This window comes from Macaca thibetana, chromosome 16 (genome assembly GCF_024542745.1).
Source record: "Macaca thibetana thibetana isolate TM-01 chromosome 16, ASM2454274v1, whole genome shotgun sequence".
NCBI lineage: Eukaryota > Metazoa > Chordata > Mammalia > Primates > Cercopithecidae > Macaca > Macaca thibetana.
The window spans coordinates 14,945,300-14,965,376 of record NC_065593.1 but is presented as its reverse complement, the minus strand read 5'-3'; the positions used below and the strand labels follow the sequence as shown (position 1 = coordinate 14,965,376).

Genomic DNA, 20,077 nt, shown 5'->3' with positions numbered 1-20,077 from the left:
TCTCTACTAAAAATACAAAAAATTAGCCAGGCGTAGTGGCAGGCACCTGTAGTCCCAGCTACTCGGGAGGCTGAGGCAGGAGAATGGCGTGAACCCGGGAGGCGGATCTTGCACTGAGCCAAGATCGTGCCATTGCACTCCAGCACTCCAGCCTGGGCAACAGAGCAAGACTCCGTCTCAAAAAAAAAAAAAAAAGAAAAGAAACCCGCATGCAGATGTCGGCTGTCAGGGCCATCACACCCGGACTGCCCCAGTGTCCTCACAGGCAGCTGACATGGTGAGAATCTGTTATTGGGGGGAAATCGGGACACGGGTAAGGCTCAGGCAGACCCTCCATCCTAAGTTCCCTCCACCCTAGACTACTGTTCAGATCCTATAGAAACAAAGGCCTTGCAGGAAACTGAAAGAAGTTTACTCACCGTGCAGCTCAAGCAGCGCAAGAGTGGCCTGTGATGTGGAGGTAGGTGGCGTCCAGAGAGACGGTCAGAGCAGCACTACAACAGACTATGGACTCCATCACAAAGATGACTTGTCAGCTGGTCCCCAGCTGCTCTTCCACACAAACGCCATGCCCTGTGGTGGCTGTGGAACCTCCCCTCTCCACTGTTAAAACACACCATTGGCCGGGCACGGTGGCTCACGCCTGTAATCCCAGCACTTTGGGAAGCCACGGCGGGTGGATCACCTGAGGTCAAGAGATTGAGACCATCCTGGCTAACATGGTGAAACCCCGTCTCTACTGAAAATACAAAAATTAGCTGGGCCTGGTGACGGGCCTGTAGTCCCAGCTACTCAGGAGGCTGAGGCAGGGGAATCACTTGAACCCAGGAGGCAGAGGTTGCAGTGAGCCGAGATCGCGCCACTATACTCCAGCTTGGGCGACAGAACGAGGCTCCACCTCAAAAAAAAAAAAATTATTTGGTTAATCCAAATTTTACTCAGGTCTTCATTAGTAGATTTACCACGGTGAAAAATAAAGCCCTGGCCGGGCGTGGTGGCTCACACCTGTAATCCCAGCGCTTTGGGAGGCTGAGGCAGGTGGATCATCTGAGGTCAGGTGTTCGAGACCAGCCTGGCCAACATGGAGAAACCCTGTCTCTACTAAAAATACAAAATTAGCCACGCGTGATGGCTCATGCCTGCAATCCTAGTTACATGGGAGGCTGAGGCAGGAGAATCTCTTGAACCTAGGAGGCGGAGGTTGCAGTGAGCCAAGATCATGCCATTGCACTCCAGCCTGGGCAATAAGAGTGAAACTCCATCTGAAAAAATAATAATAAAATAAAATAAAAATATTTTAAAAACATAAAGCCCTGAAGAAAGGGTTTGAGTTCCCCCCAAACCCCCGTAAGAAAAACTAGAACTAACTAGAACACCATGCTCTGATCTAGTTAGTTCAAGTCATCTTCAATCCCGTCACTTATTGGGCATTAGATCTACAGGCGGAAGGACCCCAAGCTTGCATCCAACTCATGTGCGTCAACTCTGGGCTCAGCCACTTGCAGCTGTGACCTGGGCAGCTCATATTCCTCCCTGAGCTGAGACTCCTTTGCCAAGTGGAACCAATGATGACTGCTTGAGGTGGGGAGGTGGCACTCACAAAGAGGTGCTGCTGTTACTCCCCAGGGCTTGCACCAAGCCTCCTGCAGAGCCACACTGTTGAAAGTTGAGCTATTTGCTAAATTAAATATGACTGATGACCCAGCAATCCCATTACTAGGTATATACCCAAAGGATTATCAGTCATTCTACTATAAAGACACATGCACACTTAAGTTTACTGCAGCACTATTTACAATAGCAAAGACTTGGAGCCAGCCCAATGCCCATCTAGACTAGATAAAGAAAATGTGGCACATATACACCATGGAATACTATGCAGCCATAAAAAAATGAGTTCATGTCCTTCGCAGGGACATGGATGAAGCTGGAAAACATCATTCTCAGTAAAGTAGCACAGGAACAGAAAACCAAAAACTGAATGTTCTCGCTTATAAGTGGGAGTTGAAAAATGAGAATACACAGGCCGGGCATGGTGGCTCAGACCTGTAATCCCAGCACTTTGGGAGGCTGACGCGGGTGGATCACAAGGTCAAGAGATCGAGACCATCCTGGCCAACATGGTGAAACCCCGTCTCTACTGAAAATATAAAAATTAGCCTGGCGTGGAGGCGAGTGCCTGTAATCTCAGCTACTCAGGAGGCTGAGGCAGGAGAATCGCTTGAACCCGGGAGGCGGAGGTTGCAGGGAGCCGAGATTGCGCCACTGCACTCCAGCCTGGCGGCAGAGCGAGACTCCGTCTCAATAAAAAAGAAAAAGAAAAATGAGAATACATGGACACAGGGAGGGGAACATCACACACTGGGGCCTGTCGGGATGGCGGGGAAAGGGGAGGGAGAGCATTAGGACAAATAGCTAATGCATGCAGGGCTTAAAACCTAGATGACGGGTGAATAGGAGCAGCAAACCACCGTGGCACACGTATACCTACGTAACAAACCTGCACGTTCTGCAAATGTATCCCAGAACTTAAAGTAAAATTCTTTCATAAAAGAAAAACAAAATCTGACCGAGGTTGCCTGGCCATTTCCCACAGACAGGGAGGCGCCTTGGCCCCGGGACAAGCAACGCCTGGCCTCTGCTGCATTCCTTCGCCATGTTTGCAACCTCCGGGTGCAGGCCAGGCCCTTAGACGTCACTTCCGGTTAGACCTTCTCCCAGCAGGTGGCTTTGCCGTGGAGGGCATCAACTGAGGCGGTGGGAGGCAGTCGTGCCCCAGGGGCTGGAAAATGCCAGCTCTAATACCCATTTGTGGCATCTGGGCTTAAGTTCAAATTCTGCCCACACCCCTGAGGAGCTGGAGACAGCGTGTGTGTTCTCAGTCTCCTCAGCTCTCCTCTACTCCCTGCATCCTGGTGGAGATGTGATACCTGCTCAGGCAGGGTCTTGGCAGCCAATGGGTGGCTTATGCAAACGGAGTAGCCACTGAGGCAGAATGAAGATACGGGAGGGATTGAGGAACCAGCAAGGAATGGGGGGAGCCAGCGAGGACGAGCGGGAGTGGGAAACCATTGCCGTGCTGAGGCTGCAGGACCTAGGGCAGGCACTGCTTGGAGACCAGTGAGAGCCGTGGCCCGGGACACCTGCTGTGACCACAGGTAAAGAGCACAACCCTGGCCAGACTGCAGCCCAGCAAGGAGGGAATCAGAAAAGCAAATGGCCCAGCACCCTCCTCTCGCAAGCAGGTCTCCTGATGCTGCCTCCTGCTGGCCAAACCCAACGGGAGGGCAGAGGGCATGGGAGCCAGGACATCTGTAGGCTGAGCCTCCAGGGCACAGACCAGCAAGGCAGAGGACAGATCGGAGACCCACAGAGACTAAGCAGCAGTGGAGGGCTATATAATGCACCCTCTGAAAGACGCCCACATTTGAATCACCAGAGCCTGTGGATAGGTTACTTTTTTTTTTTTTTTTTTGAGATGGAGTCTTGCTTCTTCACCCAGGCTGGAGTGCAGTGGCACGATCTCCACTCACTGCAACCTCCGCTTCCCGGGTTCAAGCAATTCCCCTACCTCAGCCTCCCCAGTAGCTGGAATTACAGGCACGTGCCACCACCCCCGGCTAATTTTTCTATTTTTAGTAGAGATGGGGTTTCACCATGTTGGTCAGGCTGGTCTCGATTTCCTGACCTCAGGTGATCTGCCCGCCTTGGCCTCCCAAAGTGCTGGGATTACAGACGTGAGCCACCACGCCCAGCAGGTTACTTTCTAAAGCAAAGGAATGTTGCAGCTGTGATTACATTAAGCTCCTTGAGGTGGGGAGGTGAGCCTGGATTACCCAGCAGGTGTGGGCAATGTAAGCACAAGGGTCCTTATCAGAGGGAGACGGGAGGGTGAGGGACCGGCAGAAGCCTCGTGATGATGGAAGCAGAGGGATGCAGAGTGGAAGATGCTCCATTGCTGCCTTTGAAGGGGCCACAAGGCGAGGAATACAAGCAGCCTCTAAAAGCTAAACAGGCAGGAAAGAAAATGGATTCTCCCATCCGGCCTCCAGAAAGAACACGGCCCTGCCCACCCGTTTTAGAATCCCTGACCTCTGGAACTATAAGAGAATACGTGTGTGTTGTTTTAAGCCGTTAAGTCTGTGGCATTTGCTGCAGCCACCATGGGAAACTATTACCCCTGCACAATGCCCAGGGAGGGAGGTGTCCCTCGGGCCACTCAGCCCCTTACTGCCGACCCAAATGACTCTCTGGTCTCAGGGTGTCTGTCAACTCCAGAGGTCAGTATGGTGGCTCCCAACTGGGAGCAAATGCCTTGGTTTGATTAACTAGTAACGATTCCTGAAGACAAGCCAGGTCAAAGGGGGCTGCAAAACCCACACAAGCTTGTCTCATGCTGACCCTTCCAACTGCCCCCAGACAAAGGCTATTGGCATGCCCCTGGTTGCTGCCTAAGTTTCACATTTTCTCCTTTTTTAAAAAAAATGCATCATACCCACATATGAAGCACCCAGTGAAGGAGGCAGCACAGTGCAGGAAAAAAAAAGAAAAGAAAAGAAAAGTAAGCCCCATCCCAGACTCCTGGAAACCTGATGCTAATCCGGGAGCTACTGGCCCTCTCTAAGCCTCAGTTTCCCCATCTGTACAAGGGGTTGGAACTGAGTTGCCTCCAAGGACCTAGTTTGCTGGCAGCCTCATTCCATAGTTCTAAATGCCACCTTCCCTGTCACCAGCTTGCCTGACCTGGTGATCTGCAGGGGTCAGGGATGGTCGGGGCTGATGGAGAACTGCCACATTCGGAACCCAAAGCGGCCATCTCCTGCCCTGGGGACCCGTCTGCTTGTTCTCTGCTGCCCCCTGCTGGCAACTTGAAAACAAAGCCTTCCCGCTGGATCTCAGGTGAAGAAGCCGCTACCCCTTTCATTCCTTCCATGCCATGGTTTTAATTGACCCTGTTTTTAATTCTTCTGGTAGTTTTCTCTGTTTCTAAGCAATGTTTAAATCAGTTTCTCCACCTGTCGATTTTACCCCAAGTCAATGACAAATGAGGATTTGATGCTCTGATCCTTTCTCATCCCTGGTACATACCCCTCCTTGTCTCCCCATTTGTGATAGTTAGATTTGGGGGTCATCTCTTGGTTATTTTTGTAACTTTATGCAGGACACTTAGAACTCTCTAGAATCCCACTGACTTTAGTGGTCCTTGACACCCAGGCAGGGAGCAGGTGGCCTGGTCACTTCTGGTTCCATTGACCAGGATTGTGGTGTCACTTTTTAAAATTTAAAATTAATTTTTGAAATCAAAGTCAGATATGCCCATGGTAAAAAAAAAAAAAAAAAATTCCAAAGGGCACAGAAGAGCTTATGAATAAAAGTGGATTTCTCCCCTACCCCTGGAAAGAGAGGCCCTGAAACCTATTGCAATTGCCCGCCCAGACCTGGCCAGCCACGCCCTTCCTTTAGGCTGGTTTTCACGGAGCAGAAGGAAACCCATGCAGCAGCCAGAGCCCTGGGTGGGAGGCTGTCTGCGCCTCTCCCCGTGTCTGCCGCCCACCTCCTCTGCACTAGGAAGATGGGGTATGGGATGTGGCAGTTTCTGAACAGTGGTTCTACTGGCCCAGCCTCTGCCTTTGGAGGACCGTAACAATAGGACAAGGGTCCCTGGGCACCCTCTCTCCGGGGTATCTCCCACCACATGCTATGGGTTTCCTAATCCCGATCCCCTTTTTCCTGTTTTCAGACATCCAGAGGCATCAGAAGGGGAGCTGTCCACACAGGATGAGCCAGACAGGACCAAGCCAGAAGGTAGGCTGCATCCGGGCCTCCGCCCTGCCAGGGAGCCCACAGGCCACATTCTCACCACCAATGGGGGCGGGGGGGCCTCGCTGCTCGTTGTCCCCAAGAGAAAGGGTAGCTGGTAGGACAGCTACCTTCAGACAATGGACAGGGCAAGGGAGACTGGGAAGTCTGCGAGCCACAGTCCCTGACCCCCAAACAATGCCTCTTGCCAGGCCCTTCATCTGTTTCTGAGCCACACTCAACTCTGACTGCCCAGACAACATCCAGGCCTTTCCCCACAGGCAGTGCCGCCAGGAGGTAGCAGTGGAGGTCCCTTGGCTCTCTGGCCCCAGCCTCCCTCCCTGTTCCACCTTCTGCAGCTCCAGGGACTCGCTATGGCCTCCGGACACTCCTGCCTTGCTCCCTCTGCAGGCCATAACATCCCCTTCCTCTGACCTCTTCTGAAACCTCCTCGCTCACGTGGTTCCTTCTTACCATGTGGCCCACTGGACCACTGAGCCTAATCATCCAAAAATTGAAACCCCTTTTCTTCAAGAGCGGGAAGGCTTACACATCAAACCTTCTAGTACTGCAAGAGAAAAGGAAGAAGAGGCCAGGCGCGGTGGCTCATGCCTGTAATCCCAATACTTTGGGAGGCCGATGTGGGCAGATCATCAGAGGTCAGGAGTTCGAGAACAGCTGGCCAACATGGTGAAACCCTGTCTCTACTAAAAATACAAAAAATCAGCCAGGCACAGTGGCACACACCTGTAATCCCAGCTACTCAGGAGGCTGAGGCACAAGAATCGCTTGAATCTGGAAGGTGAAGTTTGCAGTGAGCCGAGATCATGCCACTGCCCTCCAGCCTGGGCAACTGAGTGAGACTCCATCTCAAAAAAAAAGAAAAAAAAGAAAAAGAAAAAAGGAAGAGGAGAAGCAGAGAAGAAAAACATAAAACACTGCCATGTTAAAATATACATTATCACTCCAGATGCCAGAAATACCCTCATTCTGGTGTCCCAGGGGTCAGGAAATTGGAACCACAGAGAAAGCAATGCAGTGGAAGGATTGCGCAGGGCCCGGCGGGGAAGCACGCCTACACGGCCACAATCATGCAAATGCTGTTTATTGATTTTCAGATTGTAGAGTCCACCTATGGACAAAGCACAGAAGACTTAGTTTTGCTTACAGAACAGAAGGTAGATGTTAACAACAGGGATGATGGAAAAGTAAGGTACATCAGAACTTTAGGGATACAGTTAGCGCTGGGGGAACCACTGCTGGGTGGAGACAAGCTTTGGGGCAGAAGAGAAGCCCAGGAAGGCCTTGGCAGTTGACTGCGTGACCCTGGGCCGGATACTCCGTTGCCCCCCTGCCCTACCCCGCATACCTGGGTGGTGCTAGAGGATGTCGCTGGTGTGATAGCACCTCCTCGTACTCGTCCTTCTTTAGGGAAGACTAAGAGGAGGGAGAGAGTTGGAAGGGGAAGGTCCCAATGCTGCCATGCTCATCAGACACAGAAGGAAGTCGCCAGACTGAGGTAGGCGGTGGGGCTTGGACACCGTACTAACTTGAAGATGAGCTAAAACAGGGACGAGTGGAAGCAGCTTTTCCTAAGACACGCCCCCCAGGGTGCCACGTCAGTTTACCATTGCCATGGCAACACCCTGGCATACCGCCCTTTTCCGTGGCAAAGACCCCAGGACCCAGAAGTTACTACCCCTTCCCTAGAAAGTTTTGTATACGCCGCTCCTTAATCTACATGTAATTAAAAGTGGGTGTAAATCTGACTGCAGAACTGCCCTGAGCTGCTGCTCCCTGCCTATGGGGTAGCCCTGCTCTGCAGGGCAGTCACAGAGTTGCAACACTGCAGCTTCAATACAGCTGTTTTGGTTTTGTTCCTTGGTTTGTTTTGTTTGTTGTTGTTGTTTCGTTGTTGGGTTTTTTGTTTGTTTTTTCTAGATGAAGTTTTACTCTCGTTGCCCAGGCTGGAGTGCGGTGGCGCAATCTCAGTTCACTGCAACCTCCGCCTCCCAGGTTCAAGCGATTCTGCTGCCTCAGCCTCCTGAGTAGCTGGGATTATAGACGCCTGCCACCACATGCAGCTAGTTTTTTTGTATTTTTAGTAGAGACGGAATTTCACCATGTTGGCCAGGCTGGTCTGGAACTCCTGACCTCAGGTGATCCACCCACCTCGGCCTCCCAAAGTGCTGGGATTATAGGCGTGAGCCACTGCGCCCGGCCACAGCTGTTTTCTTCTACCCCACCACTGATGCTTGCCTTTGAAATCTTTCCTGGGGGAAGCCAAGAGCCCTCTCAGGCTAAGCTCCAGTTTCGGGGCTTGCCCACCCTACATCAAGACCCACTAAAATCAGTGGGATTCTAGAGAGTTCTAAGTGTCCTGCATAAAGTTACAAAAATAACCAAGAGATGACCCCCAAATCTAACTATCACAAATGGGGAGACAGGGAGGGGTACCAGGGATGAGAAAGGATCAGAGCATCAAATCCTCATTTGTCATTGACATGGAGTAAAATCGACGGGTGGAGAAACTGATTTAAACAGATTACTTGGAAATAGAGAAAACCACCAGAAGAATTAAAAACAGGGTCAATTAAAACCATGGCATGGAAGGAATGGAAGGGGTAGGGGAGAAAACCACTTTATTCATGAGCTCTTCTGTGCGTTTTGGATTTTTTTTTTTTTTTTTTTTTTACCATGGGCGTGTCTGACTTTGATTTCAAAAATTAATTTTAAATTTTAAAAAGTGACACCACGATCCTGGTCAGCAGAACCAGAAGTGACCAGGCCACTTGCTCCCTGCCTAGGTGTCAGGCTGACTGTGGGTCTCAGGGGGGTCAGTGCTGCAGTGAGTGCCCTGGGGACAGGGGGAGCTCTGCGGGTGGCTCTGCAGGTGGCCCTGTGGACAGCTCCGCAGGTGGTGCTGTGGGGGGCTCTGCCGATGGCTCCGCAGGTGGCCCTGTGGACAGCTCTGCAGGTGGTGCTGTGGGGGGCTCCGCCGGTGGGTCCGCAGGTGGCCCTGTGGACAGCTCTGCAGGTGGTGCTGTGGGGGGCTGTGCCAGTGGCTCTGCGGGAGGCTGCGTGGCTCCCTGGCTCAGCATGTTCCGGCAGCGCAGCCTCTCCTCCTCCTGCTTCTCCGCCATGCGGTTCTCCAGCAGCCTCAGCTCCCTGCGCACCGCCTTCTGCATGGATGGCTCCAGCTCCAGCACTTTCTGGAGGTCCGCCTTGGCCTCGGCCTCGTTCCACACCTCCGCGTGAGCCCGGGCACGCACATAGTAGGCCTTCACGATGCCTGTGGAGAGCAGGGAGCATCCAGCCGCAGCTCCCTGCCCAGCCTCAGAGGCAGCCCCCGCCCAGCTGGGACTCACCAGCCTCCAAGACCCTTAGCCCCGCCACGATCCTTAACCTCTCTGTACCCCCAGTCCCTCAGTTTCCTCAACTGTAAGATGGAGATGATGATCATAATGGCAGTACCTCCTTCTTTCCTTTTCAAGGCCCTGTGACTAATTTTATATTCATAACTTTTATTTTTCTTACAGATGCTCCCTAAATGAGATAACCTTCAGTCCCTTTCCCTGCACCTCCCCCACATGGTGATTATGAGGATTACGAGGATTAAATGAGATAATAAACGCAGAGGACTTGAGCCTGACGCATGAGCCAGGGCCTGGGTGGTGTTACCGTGAGCACTATTCAAGCGGTAAGTCAATACTAGTAGTACTGGAGGTGCCATATCCTCGCAACACCTGTACTAGTACCGGCATAATATTTTTCTCTATATTGATTGCCCCTCTTTTTTAAAAGCCTGTTTACTGTTCCACTGAAAACACAAGCTTGGCGAGCTTCCTGGGTAAGTGTTCAAACACACATTAAAATAAAGGGCCCCCCACGCCAAGCACTGCCCATCCATCACCCACGATTCAATTACACACTCGGGGAAACCCCGCTGGGTGGAGACAAGGTTCGGTGCCCCGATGGGGTGGAAAGAAAAGTCCAGGAAGGCTATGGCAGGTGTCTCCGTGGCCCTGAGCCGGGCGCCCCCTCGCTGCCCGCCCCTGCAGCCCCACACACCTGGGTGGTGCCGGAGAATGTCACTGGTGTGCTCCAGCACCTCGTAATACTCCTCCTTCTTCAGCAGGCACTGGCAGTAGTTGAGGGTCAGGGTGTTGATCATCTTCTCCAGCTTCAGCCACTGCACCTCCCACGGCTTCTCCTGCCCAGGGAGAAGGTCAGCCATGACCTCAGGCGGCTGCCCAACCCCCGCCCCACCCTCGCCGGCGCTGGGCAGGTCCCCCAGAGTCAGCCCCACTTCCCACCCATGGCCAGCGGCCTCTGACCTTGGTCTGCAGGTTTCTTAGGCAGATGATGGCCTCCTGGTACTTGGAAGAGGCCTCCTCGTAGCGGCCCAGCTTGAAGAGCCGATTTCCCTCTCCGTGGAGGATGGGCACCACCTTCATCTTCTCATGATTGCTCAGGTTCCAGGTCTCCCTCTGGTAATCACTCGGGGCGTCAACCTGGCCCCAGAGCTGCAGGTCAGTGAGGCAGGGACCCCAGGGGCCTGCACCCCATCAGGGACCCGAAAGACTGGACCTTGGCACAGCTCCCTGAAGTCATGCTTGCTGGTCAAGTGCATACAGACAAGGGAAAGAAGCGAAAATGCCAAAAACCCTGCCCTAAATCCATGCCTTTGTGCAAACTAGGAAAAGGTGCCCGTTCATCAAGACACTTCACTTCTAATATTCAGAAAATTGTCGTGCATACTCATTTTGTTAGAACAATACACTGTTGCCATCTGCTGGAAACTTGTCATTATAGAAATACCGATGTACGATGTCTATAATGAGCATAATGAGCACCTTGGAGGAGATGCCGGTGCACCTCGTGCAGTGCACAGACCACGCAACTGTGACAGCAAGCCTGTAAAGGCTCTTGGTTGACACAGTTCTTATTTTATTTTTATTCACTCACATAGCTCTCAGGCTGAGCCTCAGTCTTGGCCATAAGCTGAATCCTGACCTGACCTTGACCCTGGCCCTAACCCTCTCTCACCAACCCGCAAACACGCGCTGTCAATCACTCTGGGGCTGTGGGTGGGAGGATATGGGGAGTTCCATGCAGCCTCTCCCGCTACTAGAGAACCAAGTCTGAACCCACAAACCACAGGAACCGAGGAGGTTATAATCTCCAACTCTCGAAAATGAAAGTGGAAGTAGATAACAAATAGAAGTAAAATGCCTCCAAAATGAAAACAAATCACATTTTTAAAAAGTGGTTCAGCCGGGCGTGGTGGCTCAAGCCTGTAATCCCAGCACTTTGGGAGGCCGAGACGGGCGGATCACAAGGTCAGGAGTTCGAGACCATCCTGGCTAACACAGTGAAACCCCATCTCTACTAAAAAATACAAAAAGCTAGCCGGGCAAGGTGGCTGGCACCTGTAGTCCCAGCTACTCGGAGGCTGAGGCAGGAGAATGGCGTGAACCCGGGAGGCGGAGCTTGCAGTGAGCTGAGATCCGGCCACTGCACTCCAGCCTGGACGACAGAGCGAGACTCCATCTCAAAAACAAAACAAAACAAAAAAAGTGGTTCCAAGCAGACTTTTTTTTTTTTTTTTTTTTTTTTTTTTTTGAGATGGAGTCTCGCTCTGTCACCCAGGTTGAAATGCACTGACATGATCTTGGCTCACTGCAACCTCTGCTTCCCAGGTTCAAGCCATTCTCATGCCTCAAATTCCCGAGTAGCTGGGATTACAGGCGTGCACCACCACACCTGGTTAATTTTTGTGTTTTCAGTAGAGACGGGGTTTTACCATGTTGGCCAGGCTGGTCTCGAACTCCTGACCTCAGGTGATCCAACCCCCTCGACCTCCCAAAGTGCTGGGATTACAGGCGTGAGCCACCACACCCAGCACCAATTGGACCTTTCTTGTGGAAAAATCAGAGGACTGTCGTTTCACATTGGTATTGTCCCCTGGCTTATGAACCCTTTCTTGTTCTCTAAAGAGAAACAGGGCACTGTCCAGTGGCCAGTGGGGTGGGGGTGCCTGTGATGCCCGTTGTCCCTCTCCGGTGCTGGCACAGCCCTCCAGCCCTGCCTACCCCGAGCCCCACCTGCAGCAGCTCGATCACAAAGATCAGAGGCTGAGGCTCCTTCTGCAGCTCGTCCAGGTCCTCGTAGCCCAGCGTGTGGTAGGCGAACATGTTGGCCAGCCCGCATGTGTGCACGTGCCACTCCGTGGGGTCCTTGCCCTGGGCCATCTGCCGCAGGCTCCGGGACAGGATGGGGTAGACCCCCGTGTGCTGTGGGGAGAAACAGATGGATGGCATCTGGGCTACCTGCTCAGAGCTAGGTGGGCCACAAAAGGCCTCCACTCAGAGCCCCTCCTGGCAGGAATCCTGCTCCCTCACTATGCCACTAATACTAACTGTGGTTAACTGTGTGCCAGGCAAAGCACTTCACACTGTTATGAGCCTCTTCAATCCTTACGACAATTCAAGAGAAGCATCATTATCCCCATTTTACAGATGGGGAAACTACAGCCCAGAGAGGCAAAGCAACTTGCTTAAGGTCACACAGCTAGGAAATGACGCAGCCAGGATTCAAACCTGGCTCCAGAGGCCATATGTTCTTAGCCTCCGGCTGCCTCTTCTGGCCCTTGTGGTCCGCTGTAACACATCTCTGCCCCAAGGAAGCCCTGAGCTCCACAAAGCCTATGACTTGCAGGAAGGGCAGTGTGGGGCAGTGGAAGGAGCAGGACTCCAGGGTCCAAGAGAGTCACTTTGGTCTCCTGGCAGTGCTGCAGGCTAGCAGTGACCCCAGGTCTCCGCACTTCTCTGAACCCCAGTTCCCTGGGTTGCTCCTGTCCAGTATTAGGGCTGCTGTAGGGATTAAATGAGATGGTGCAGATATACGTCTGGCTCATCACAGCTTCAGCCAGCACGGGAGCTGAGTTTGCCACCCTTGGGATGAAGGAGGGCTGGGAAAATCAACCGTACAGCCTCAGCGAGGCCCGCTGTATGTATGCTGGGCCTCAGTTTCCCCGACTAGGCTCCCTGAGAACCCATCTCCTTGGACTGGCTTCTGAGACGATCCAGCACTGGCTCCACATGCAACATACGACTTGAAGGGGCTGAAACTGTGCAGCGGTTCAGCTCTGCTTCCAGGTCACCAGCACAGAGGCAGAGGCCACCCTGCCCGCCCCACCGGCCAGGATTAGCCCGAAATGCCTTCTGCCTCTTTGTGGAAGAGATGAGCAGATGGCTGTTGAGCCTGTTGGGATTAGAGCTGGACCAAGGGAGGGAGAAGCCCCAGAAACAGCTTGCTGCCAGGGGGGCCACCTCTGGCTCTGACTCAGCAGCCCCCAGCTCGGCACGCCATGGCCCCCAGCAAGCTGAGCTTTTGTGGCCCCAAAGCACACTGCCCTCACTTTCTTATGTCGTGGCACTGGCTGCTCTGCATTACAATTGTTTAGATGTCTGCTCCTCCTCCAGAATTCAAGTTCCCTAAGGACTTGGGGCTTTTCATTCCTAACATACAGCACAGGCCAAATCAGGTGCCCAGTGAATGTTTTCTAACTAAGATAGATAGATAGATAGATAGATAGATAGATAGATAGATAGATAGATAGATAGATGATAGATAGATAGATAGATAGATGGATGGATGATAGGAGATAGAAGATGATGGATGCATGCAGTGATGGAAGCCTGAATTACGCATGAAGATTGGTTGAAGGGAAAAATGGATGAATTGATGCCTGGGCAGGTGGGTGGATGGATAAGAGGTGGATATGCAGGTGAAGAACTAACTCTAAAAGGGGTGTGTGTGTGTGTGTGCATGTGCACACAATCACGACAGCCATGGGCTGGGGTGAGGAGATGTGGGGGGCATGGAAAACTTGGGAAAACCCATAGTTACTATGGGAGCAGTGGCTCATGCCTGTAATCCCAGCACTTTGGGAGGTCAAGGTGGGTGGATCACCTGAGGTCAGGAGTTCAAGACCAGCCTGGCCAACGTGGCGAAATCACATCTCTACTAAAAATACAAAAATGGGCCCGGTGTGGTGGCGAGCACCTGTAATTCCAGCTATTCAGGAGGCTGAGGCAGGAGAATCACTTGAACCCAGGAGGCAGAGGTTGCAGTGAGCCAAGCCCACACCATTGCACTCCAGCCTGGGCAACAACAGTGAAATTCCATCTCAAAAAAAGAAAAAATGAAAAAAAAAAAAAACAGTTACCAGCCTGTGATATAGGCAATGCACTCATGTGACTATCAACATGGAAAAAGGAACACAGACTCCACAGGAAACAAAGAGCCATGCCCACATTACGGGAACGACAACAGCTTGTGGTTTTGCAAAAAACAAATCAATCAACTGATCAAGAATTTATTGACAGCCTTCTATGCACTCAGCTGTCATGTGTTAGCAAACGTGTATCCTATGGAGAGGGGACTCTTAGTGGCAGCCAAGACTTGCCTCACGTATGGCATGAATCAAAGTACAGGACCCCCTCACTCTAAGCAAAGTCAATAGATATATTTTTAAATTAACTGAAATCACAAAGAAGCCAATTTTCTGAAGCCTTGACTTGATAAAAAAAAAATTAAGATAAAAATATCAAAATGAAGAAAAACACAGGGACTGCTACAAAGGAAAGATGTTCAACAAATATTTGCTACATGAATGAATAAATGAATAACATGTTGAGTGGGACCACCTACTGGCAGAGGATGGTGCTGCAGCCCAGCTATATTAGACACTGCGAGAAACGTGTGCAGGATGAAGAGGGAACCAGGCATCTCACCCAGATCTTTTCCCTTAACTTGTTTGAGCCACTGCAAGTTATTTTCCCTTTTGGAGTCTTAAGTTTCCTCGTTAGGAAAAATTCCTCATTTTTCCTAGAAAAAATCTCATATTTTTTCTAGGCTGGGCATGGTGGCTTATGCCTGTAATCCCAGCACTTTGGGAGGCCGAGGCAAGCAGATCACTTGAGGTCAAGAGTTCAAGACCAGTCTGGTCCAACATGATGAAACCCCATCTCTACTAAAAATACAAAAAAAAAAAAAAATATATATATATATATATACACACACACACACACACACACACACATACACATATGGGTGTGGTGGTGGGCACCTGTAATCCCCAGCTACTCAGGAGGCTGAGGCAGGAGAATAATTTGAACCTGGGAGGCAGGGGTTCCAGTGAGCCAAGATCGTGCCACTACACTCCAGCCTGGGTGACAGAGTGAAACTCCATCTCAGGAAAAAAAAAAATTCTAGCTCAAAATAATAGCTTTCATTTTTAATTGCTCTGTATTATGATTCACCCTCATATGTTATATCATGTAATCTCCAAAACAACTCCTTAACTTAGAGTTTTGTTTATTTATAAATGGAGGAATAGAGTAGCAGACAGAAGACGGGACTTCCCCAGGTCATGCAACTAATGAACGACAGAACAGAGTTCAAACCGTCCCCAAAATGCTCATTTAAAAGGTCAGTGGCCTCTGACGAAATAATGAGTCTGGGTATCTGCCACCAATGGTGAAAGTCTAGGGGGAGCTTTGGAATGGATGGATCAGGCTGTCAACACCTAAACCGACCAATCACTCTTAATGTCATCGTAAGAAAGACAACCAAGTGTGATGTACTTCTCCCAAAGGGAAGTATATGGTACCATCCATGGCAGACTTCCGAAAACAAGAGAGAGAGAGAGGGAGAGAGAGAGAAAAATCTGAATCTTATCAGGTCCTCTTGACCTCACTTTCAATTTATCAAAAATGTGGGGAATAGAGGAGCATGTTAGACAATTCCATGGCAAAACAACCAGGAAAATCAGAATGTGGGACTTCTACAGGATAAATGACCCAGTTCCTTCAACATTTCCGTGTCAAGGAAGAAAAGAAGAAAAGGAGGTGGAGCTATAGATGAAAAGGGACTTGAAGGACGCGTCAACAAAGCGCTATGCAGGGACTTTGGTTGGTTGTTGATTTAAACAAACCAAACTCATTCATTTATAAAGAATAAAAGAGTCAACCAAAGAAAATTTAACAGTGACTGGATATTAGATGGCTTTAAGGAATTACTGGAGTTTTTAAAAGATTTCATAATGATATCATGGTTAAGTTTTTTTAATATCCTCTTTTTTTTTTTTTCTTTTTTAGATGGAGTCTTGCTCTGTCACCAGACTGGAGTTCAGTGGCGTGATCTCAGCTCACTACAACCTCCGCCTCCCGGGTTCAAGTGATTCTCCTGCCTCAGCCTCCTGAGTAGCTGGGATTACAGGTGTGCACCACCACACCCGGCTAATTTTTGTATTTTTAGTAGAGACGGGGTTTCACCATGTTGGTCAGGCTGGTCTCGAACTCCTGACTTCGTGATCTGCCCGCCTTGGTCTCCCAAAGTGCCAGGATATCCTCATATTTTAGAGATACAAATTTTAGTATTTACAGATGAAATGATATGGTGTCTGGCATTTGGTTTAACCAGGCAGGACAAGGAAGGGAAGTGGATGGGTTGGGAGATGAAGCAAGACCAGCCACGGGTTGATGGTGGCCGGCACTGGGTGATGGATGCTTGTGAGTTCATTATTCTTCCTGTTGACTTTTGTGTATGTTTGAAAGTTCCCACAAGAAACGTTGCCTAAGAGTCAGTGAGTTTTGCCACAAGGCAAGGAAGCTAACTTATAAGGGTAATTTACGGAGTGCTATAAATAGGAGGGGAAACTTGTAATGTGAGGAGGAGGGCAAAAAAAAAATGTGCAATGTGAGGAGGAGGGATTAGACCAAGGCTGGTCTAATCATGCTGTATAAAATCTCCAGGTCTAATCATGCTGTATAAAATCTCCAGGTCTAATCATGCTGTATAAAAAGCAAGGAGTTGGCCCAGCATGATGGCTCATGCCTATAATTCCAGCACTTTGGGAGGCCGAGACAGTCCGAGGATTGCTTAAGCCCAGGAGTTTAGGACCAGCCTGGCCAACATGGCGAAACTCTGTCTCTACAAAAAATACAAAAATGAGGTGTGGTGGCGCACCGTAGTCCCAACTACTTGGAAGGCTGAAGTGGGAGGATCACCTGAGCCCGGGAAGTTGAGGCTGCAGTGAGCCATAATTACGCTACTGCACTCCAGCGTGGGTGACAAAGCGAGACCTTATCTCTCTCTCTCTCTCTCTCTCTCTCTCACACACACACACATGCAAATGTGAGGACTGTGAAGTGGGCCAGCTCACTCCTGCTGAGGATAGCCCTGCTCCCCACCAGCCAGCCAAGGCATGGGTCACCCCTTCCAGCCCTGTCCCCTCCATCTTCACATGCACAGTGGTGGGGAATAAGGTAGCAGGATTGCCTTTGCAGAGCTTCACTTGAGTCCCAGCTTTCCTGAAACACAGCAGCCCTGCAAAGCGGGTGGGTGAGCCAGAAGAGACTAGTCCCAGGGGACAGGCGCGCAGGCCGACTTACGATGGTGTCGCACCAGAACTCGGCCACCTCGTGCACCCTCATGGAGGTGAGCAGGATCTCCCAGACCTCGAGCTTGAACATGTTCCCGATGATGATGTGCATGGGCTGGTCCACCTGACGGCTGTCGTCGATGACCGTGCGCTCCTCATCACATTTCATGGTGCGGAAATGAAAGATCACCTGGTCACCGAGACGGTGCACTCCGCTCTAGACACACCGCTCAAGGCCTGGCAGAAGCCACCCCCTTGCCACCGACACTCAGGGCTGTCCCCAGGGTCAGCTCACTCAGTTCACCCCATCAGATGCCTCAGATCCCCTGAGCACCTCCACCCTGCCTGCACCCGCCAGGGAGTAGGGACCCACCCCCTCCCTACGGACCCCATTCCACTCCCCACAGTCCTGTGTGTCCGGAAGTCCTTCCTCAAATCAGCCCCGAGTTTTTTTGTTTTTGTTTGTTTGTTTTTTTGTTTTTTGTTTTTTTGAGACAGAGTCTCACTCTGTTGCCCAGGCCGGAGTGCAGTGGTGTGATCTCGGCTCACTGCAAGCTCCACCTCCTGGGTTCAAGTGATTCTCCTGCCTCAGTCTCCTGAGTAGCTGAGCTGGGATTACAAGCGCCCAGCACATCCAGCTAATTTTTGTATTTTAGTAGAGACGGAGTTTCACATGTTGGTCAGGCTGGTCTCAAACTCCTGACCTCGTGATCTGCCCATCTTGGCCTCCCAAAGTGCTGGGATTACAGGAGTGAGCCACCTCGCCCGGCCAAAGTCAGAGTTCTGTAGCCACAGACGCACCCTTCAGTCCAGGGAAGCCCAACAGACATTTGGGGACAAATACCAAGACCTCTGGGACCCCCTTTCTTCTCAACATTTAGGGCTCCAGAAAATTCCCCAAAGCCCTGCCCCTCAGCCCATGCTAAAGTCGAATCTGCAAAGTACCAAAAATGCCCCGTGACTGGGTAGACGCTGGGAGCTCCCCGGAGGCCCAGGGCTGGGGATGCCTGGCTGTTTTTTGGCAAAGCTGAAAGCTGTTGACAGTGCCTTGGGGCACACCTGGAATGTGGAAGGCGGCTGTAGGGGACCCTGTCCGCTCCGGAGGGGCCCCACTCACTCGGGATCCGGTGATGAAGTTTGGGAGCTCGCCCGTGCCTCCGTGCAGAATGGTTTTCTTGACCCCTTCCACGTTCAGGAGCAGAGCGGCATCCATGGCTGCAGGAGGAAGGGCGGTGTCCGGCACAGGCGGGGATAATCTCACCTCCAGGGAAGACACTTAGGCGGCTGAGACTCTGGGATTTGCCCAGCCAGGAGGAGTGTGGGGGAAGGGCAGACGGTGGGGGCGGTGCCCCAGGCGCCCCAGTTTCTCATCAGAGCCACTCGGGCCAGGCCTGTGGTCCGCAGGCAGCCTCACCTCCTATCCCATCCACCGCTCCGTCCAGTGATTCTGGGCCCCTGCCCGACACATGCCAGGGCTGTGCTAGGCTTGGATTTTCTTCCACCCCAAGAAGGAAAAAGGTCCGCTGAGCTTTCTTAAAGAAGACAGGGGGCCGGGCGCGGTGGCTCACGCCTGTAATCCCAGCACTTTGGGAGGCCGAGCGGGTGGATCACGAGGTCAAGAGATCGAGACCATCCTGGCCAACATCGTGAAACCTCGTCTCTACCAAAAATACAAAAATTAGCCAGGCGTGGTGGCGGGCGCCTATAGTTCCAGCTACTTGGGAGGCTGAAGCAGGAGAATCACTTGAACCCGGGAGGCGGAGGTTGCAGTGAGCCAAGATTGCACCGCTGCACTCCAGCCTGGCGATGTGGAGAGAGGCCTGGAGGCCACTGAAGGGGAAAAGGTGGGGAGACCTGGGCTGGGCCCAGACTCTAAGCCCCCGAGGACTCCAGGCCAGCCGGGGTGGCAGCTGCCCTTTGCCATCCAGCCACCTTCCTACTTTCCCTGTTCCCCATCCCTTCCCCAGGATCTGCCTTCAGGAGGCCCTGCAATGGTGGCCCAAGGGAAGAGGGGACAGATTTCTGGCTTGGGAGGGAAGGAAGATGGACAACGAAGGCGTGGTGGGTTTGGGCAAAGTTGAGGCGCCCTCCCCAGCCCCGCTCCTGCCTCTCCTGCCAGGTCTGGCTGGGGGCAGGGTGGGTATCCCGTCCCCTTTGGAGCGCCTTAGCCCTGTGCTCTGGGAAGCAGGCAGAGTTTATTCAGGACCTCAGGGACGCCCTTCCGGGCTGGGAAACACAAATGCGAAGACCTGGTGTTTGGCACCACCGCGTGGCCAGTTCAAGCTCCTACACCTCTGCACCCTGAGGGCGCTGGACTCACCACCACAAAACCGTTCTCTTCCTGACACCAGGCTCATTGGTTGCAGAGGGAAGGGGTGCAGGACTCTGCTACAGGGAGAGATGAAAACACTGGACTAAGGAGGCTGAGGTAGGTGGATCACCTGAGGTCAGGAGTTCGAGACCAGCCTGGACAACATGCTGAAACCCCGTCTCTACTAAAAATACAAAAATTACCTGGGTGTGGTGGTGTGTGCCTGTAATCCCAGCTACTCAGGAGGCTGAGGCAGAAGAATCGCTTGAATCCAGGAGGCGGAGGTTGCAGTGAGCCGAGATCACACCACTGCACTCCAGCCTGGGTGACAGAGCGAGACTCCATCTCAAAAACAAAAAAACAAAAAAACAAAAAAAAAAAACTAGACTAGGCTGGGCGCAGTGGCTCATGTCTGTAATCCCAGGACTTTGGGAGCTAAGGCAGGTTGATCACCTGAGGTCAGGAGTTAGAGACCAGCCTGGCCAACATAATAAATCCCCATCTCTACTCAAATT

General features: G+C 51.7%; 3 protein-coding genes across 8 annotated transcripts in view; 1 reads left to right on the top strand and 2 right to left on the bottom strand.

Annotated features, from left to right (window-relative positions):
• LOC126939805 (uncharacterized) overlaps positions 1–17,511 on the bottom strand; it is a 910,157-nt gene extending 892,646 nt beyond the window's left edge. The window contains exon 1 of the mRNA XM_050765550.1: positions 17,502–17,511. The gene's annotated coding sequence lies outside the window, so the exon portion shown is untranslated. The remainder of the gene's footprint in view (positions 1–17,501) is intronic.
• TXNDC17 (thioredoxin domain containing 17) overlaps positions 1–20,077 on the top strand; it is a 997,418-nt gene that overhangs the window by 770,759 nt on the left and 206,582 nt on the right. Inside the window, exon 1 of one of the 5 annotated variants that reach the window (XM_050765561.1) lies at positions 2,382–2,385. The exons of the other annotated variants lie outside the window; for them this stretch is intronic. The gene's annotated coding sequence lies outside the window, so the exon portion shown is untranslated. Of the gene's footprint in view, positions 1–2,381; positions 2,386–20,077 lie in introns of those variants that run through there. 5 annotated transcript variants of the gene reach the window in all.
• AIPL1 (aryl hydrocarbon receptor interacting protein like 1) lies at positions 8,637–18,768 on the bottom strand. 2 transcript variants are annotated; one of them, XM_050765368.1, is made up of 6 exons: positions 18,369–18,768; positions 17,262–17,441; positions 11,907–12,095; positions 10,137–10,313; positions 9,871–10,012; positions 8,637–9,091 (listed from the first exon to the last, which is right to left on the bottom strand). In XM_050765368.1, exons 1-6 carry the CDS (start codon positions 18,462–18,464, stop codon positions 8,637–8,639), a joined length of 1,239 nt encoding a protein of 412 aa, XP_050621325.1. In that variant the 5' UTR covers positions 18,465–18,768. The 2 variants fall into 2 exon arrangements, with proteins under 2 accessions (XP_050621325.1, XP_050621326.1); XM_050765369.1 differs by lacking the exon at positions 8,637–9,091 and having other exon boundaries at positions 9,446–10,012; positions 10,137–10,289.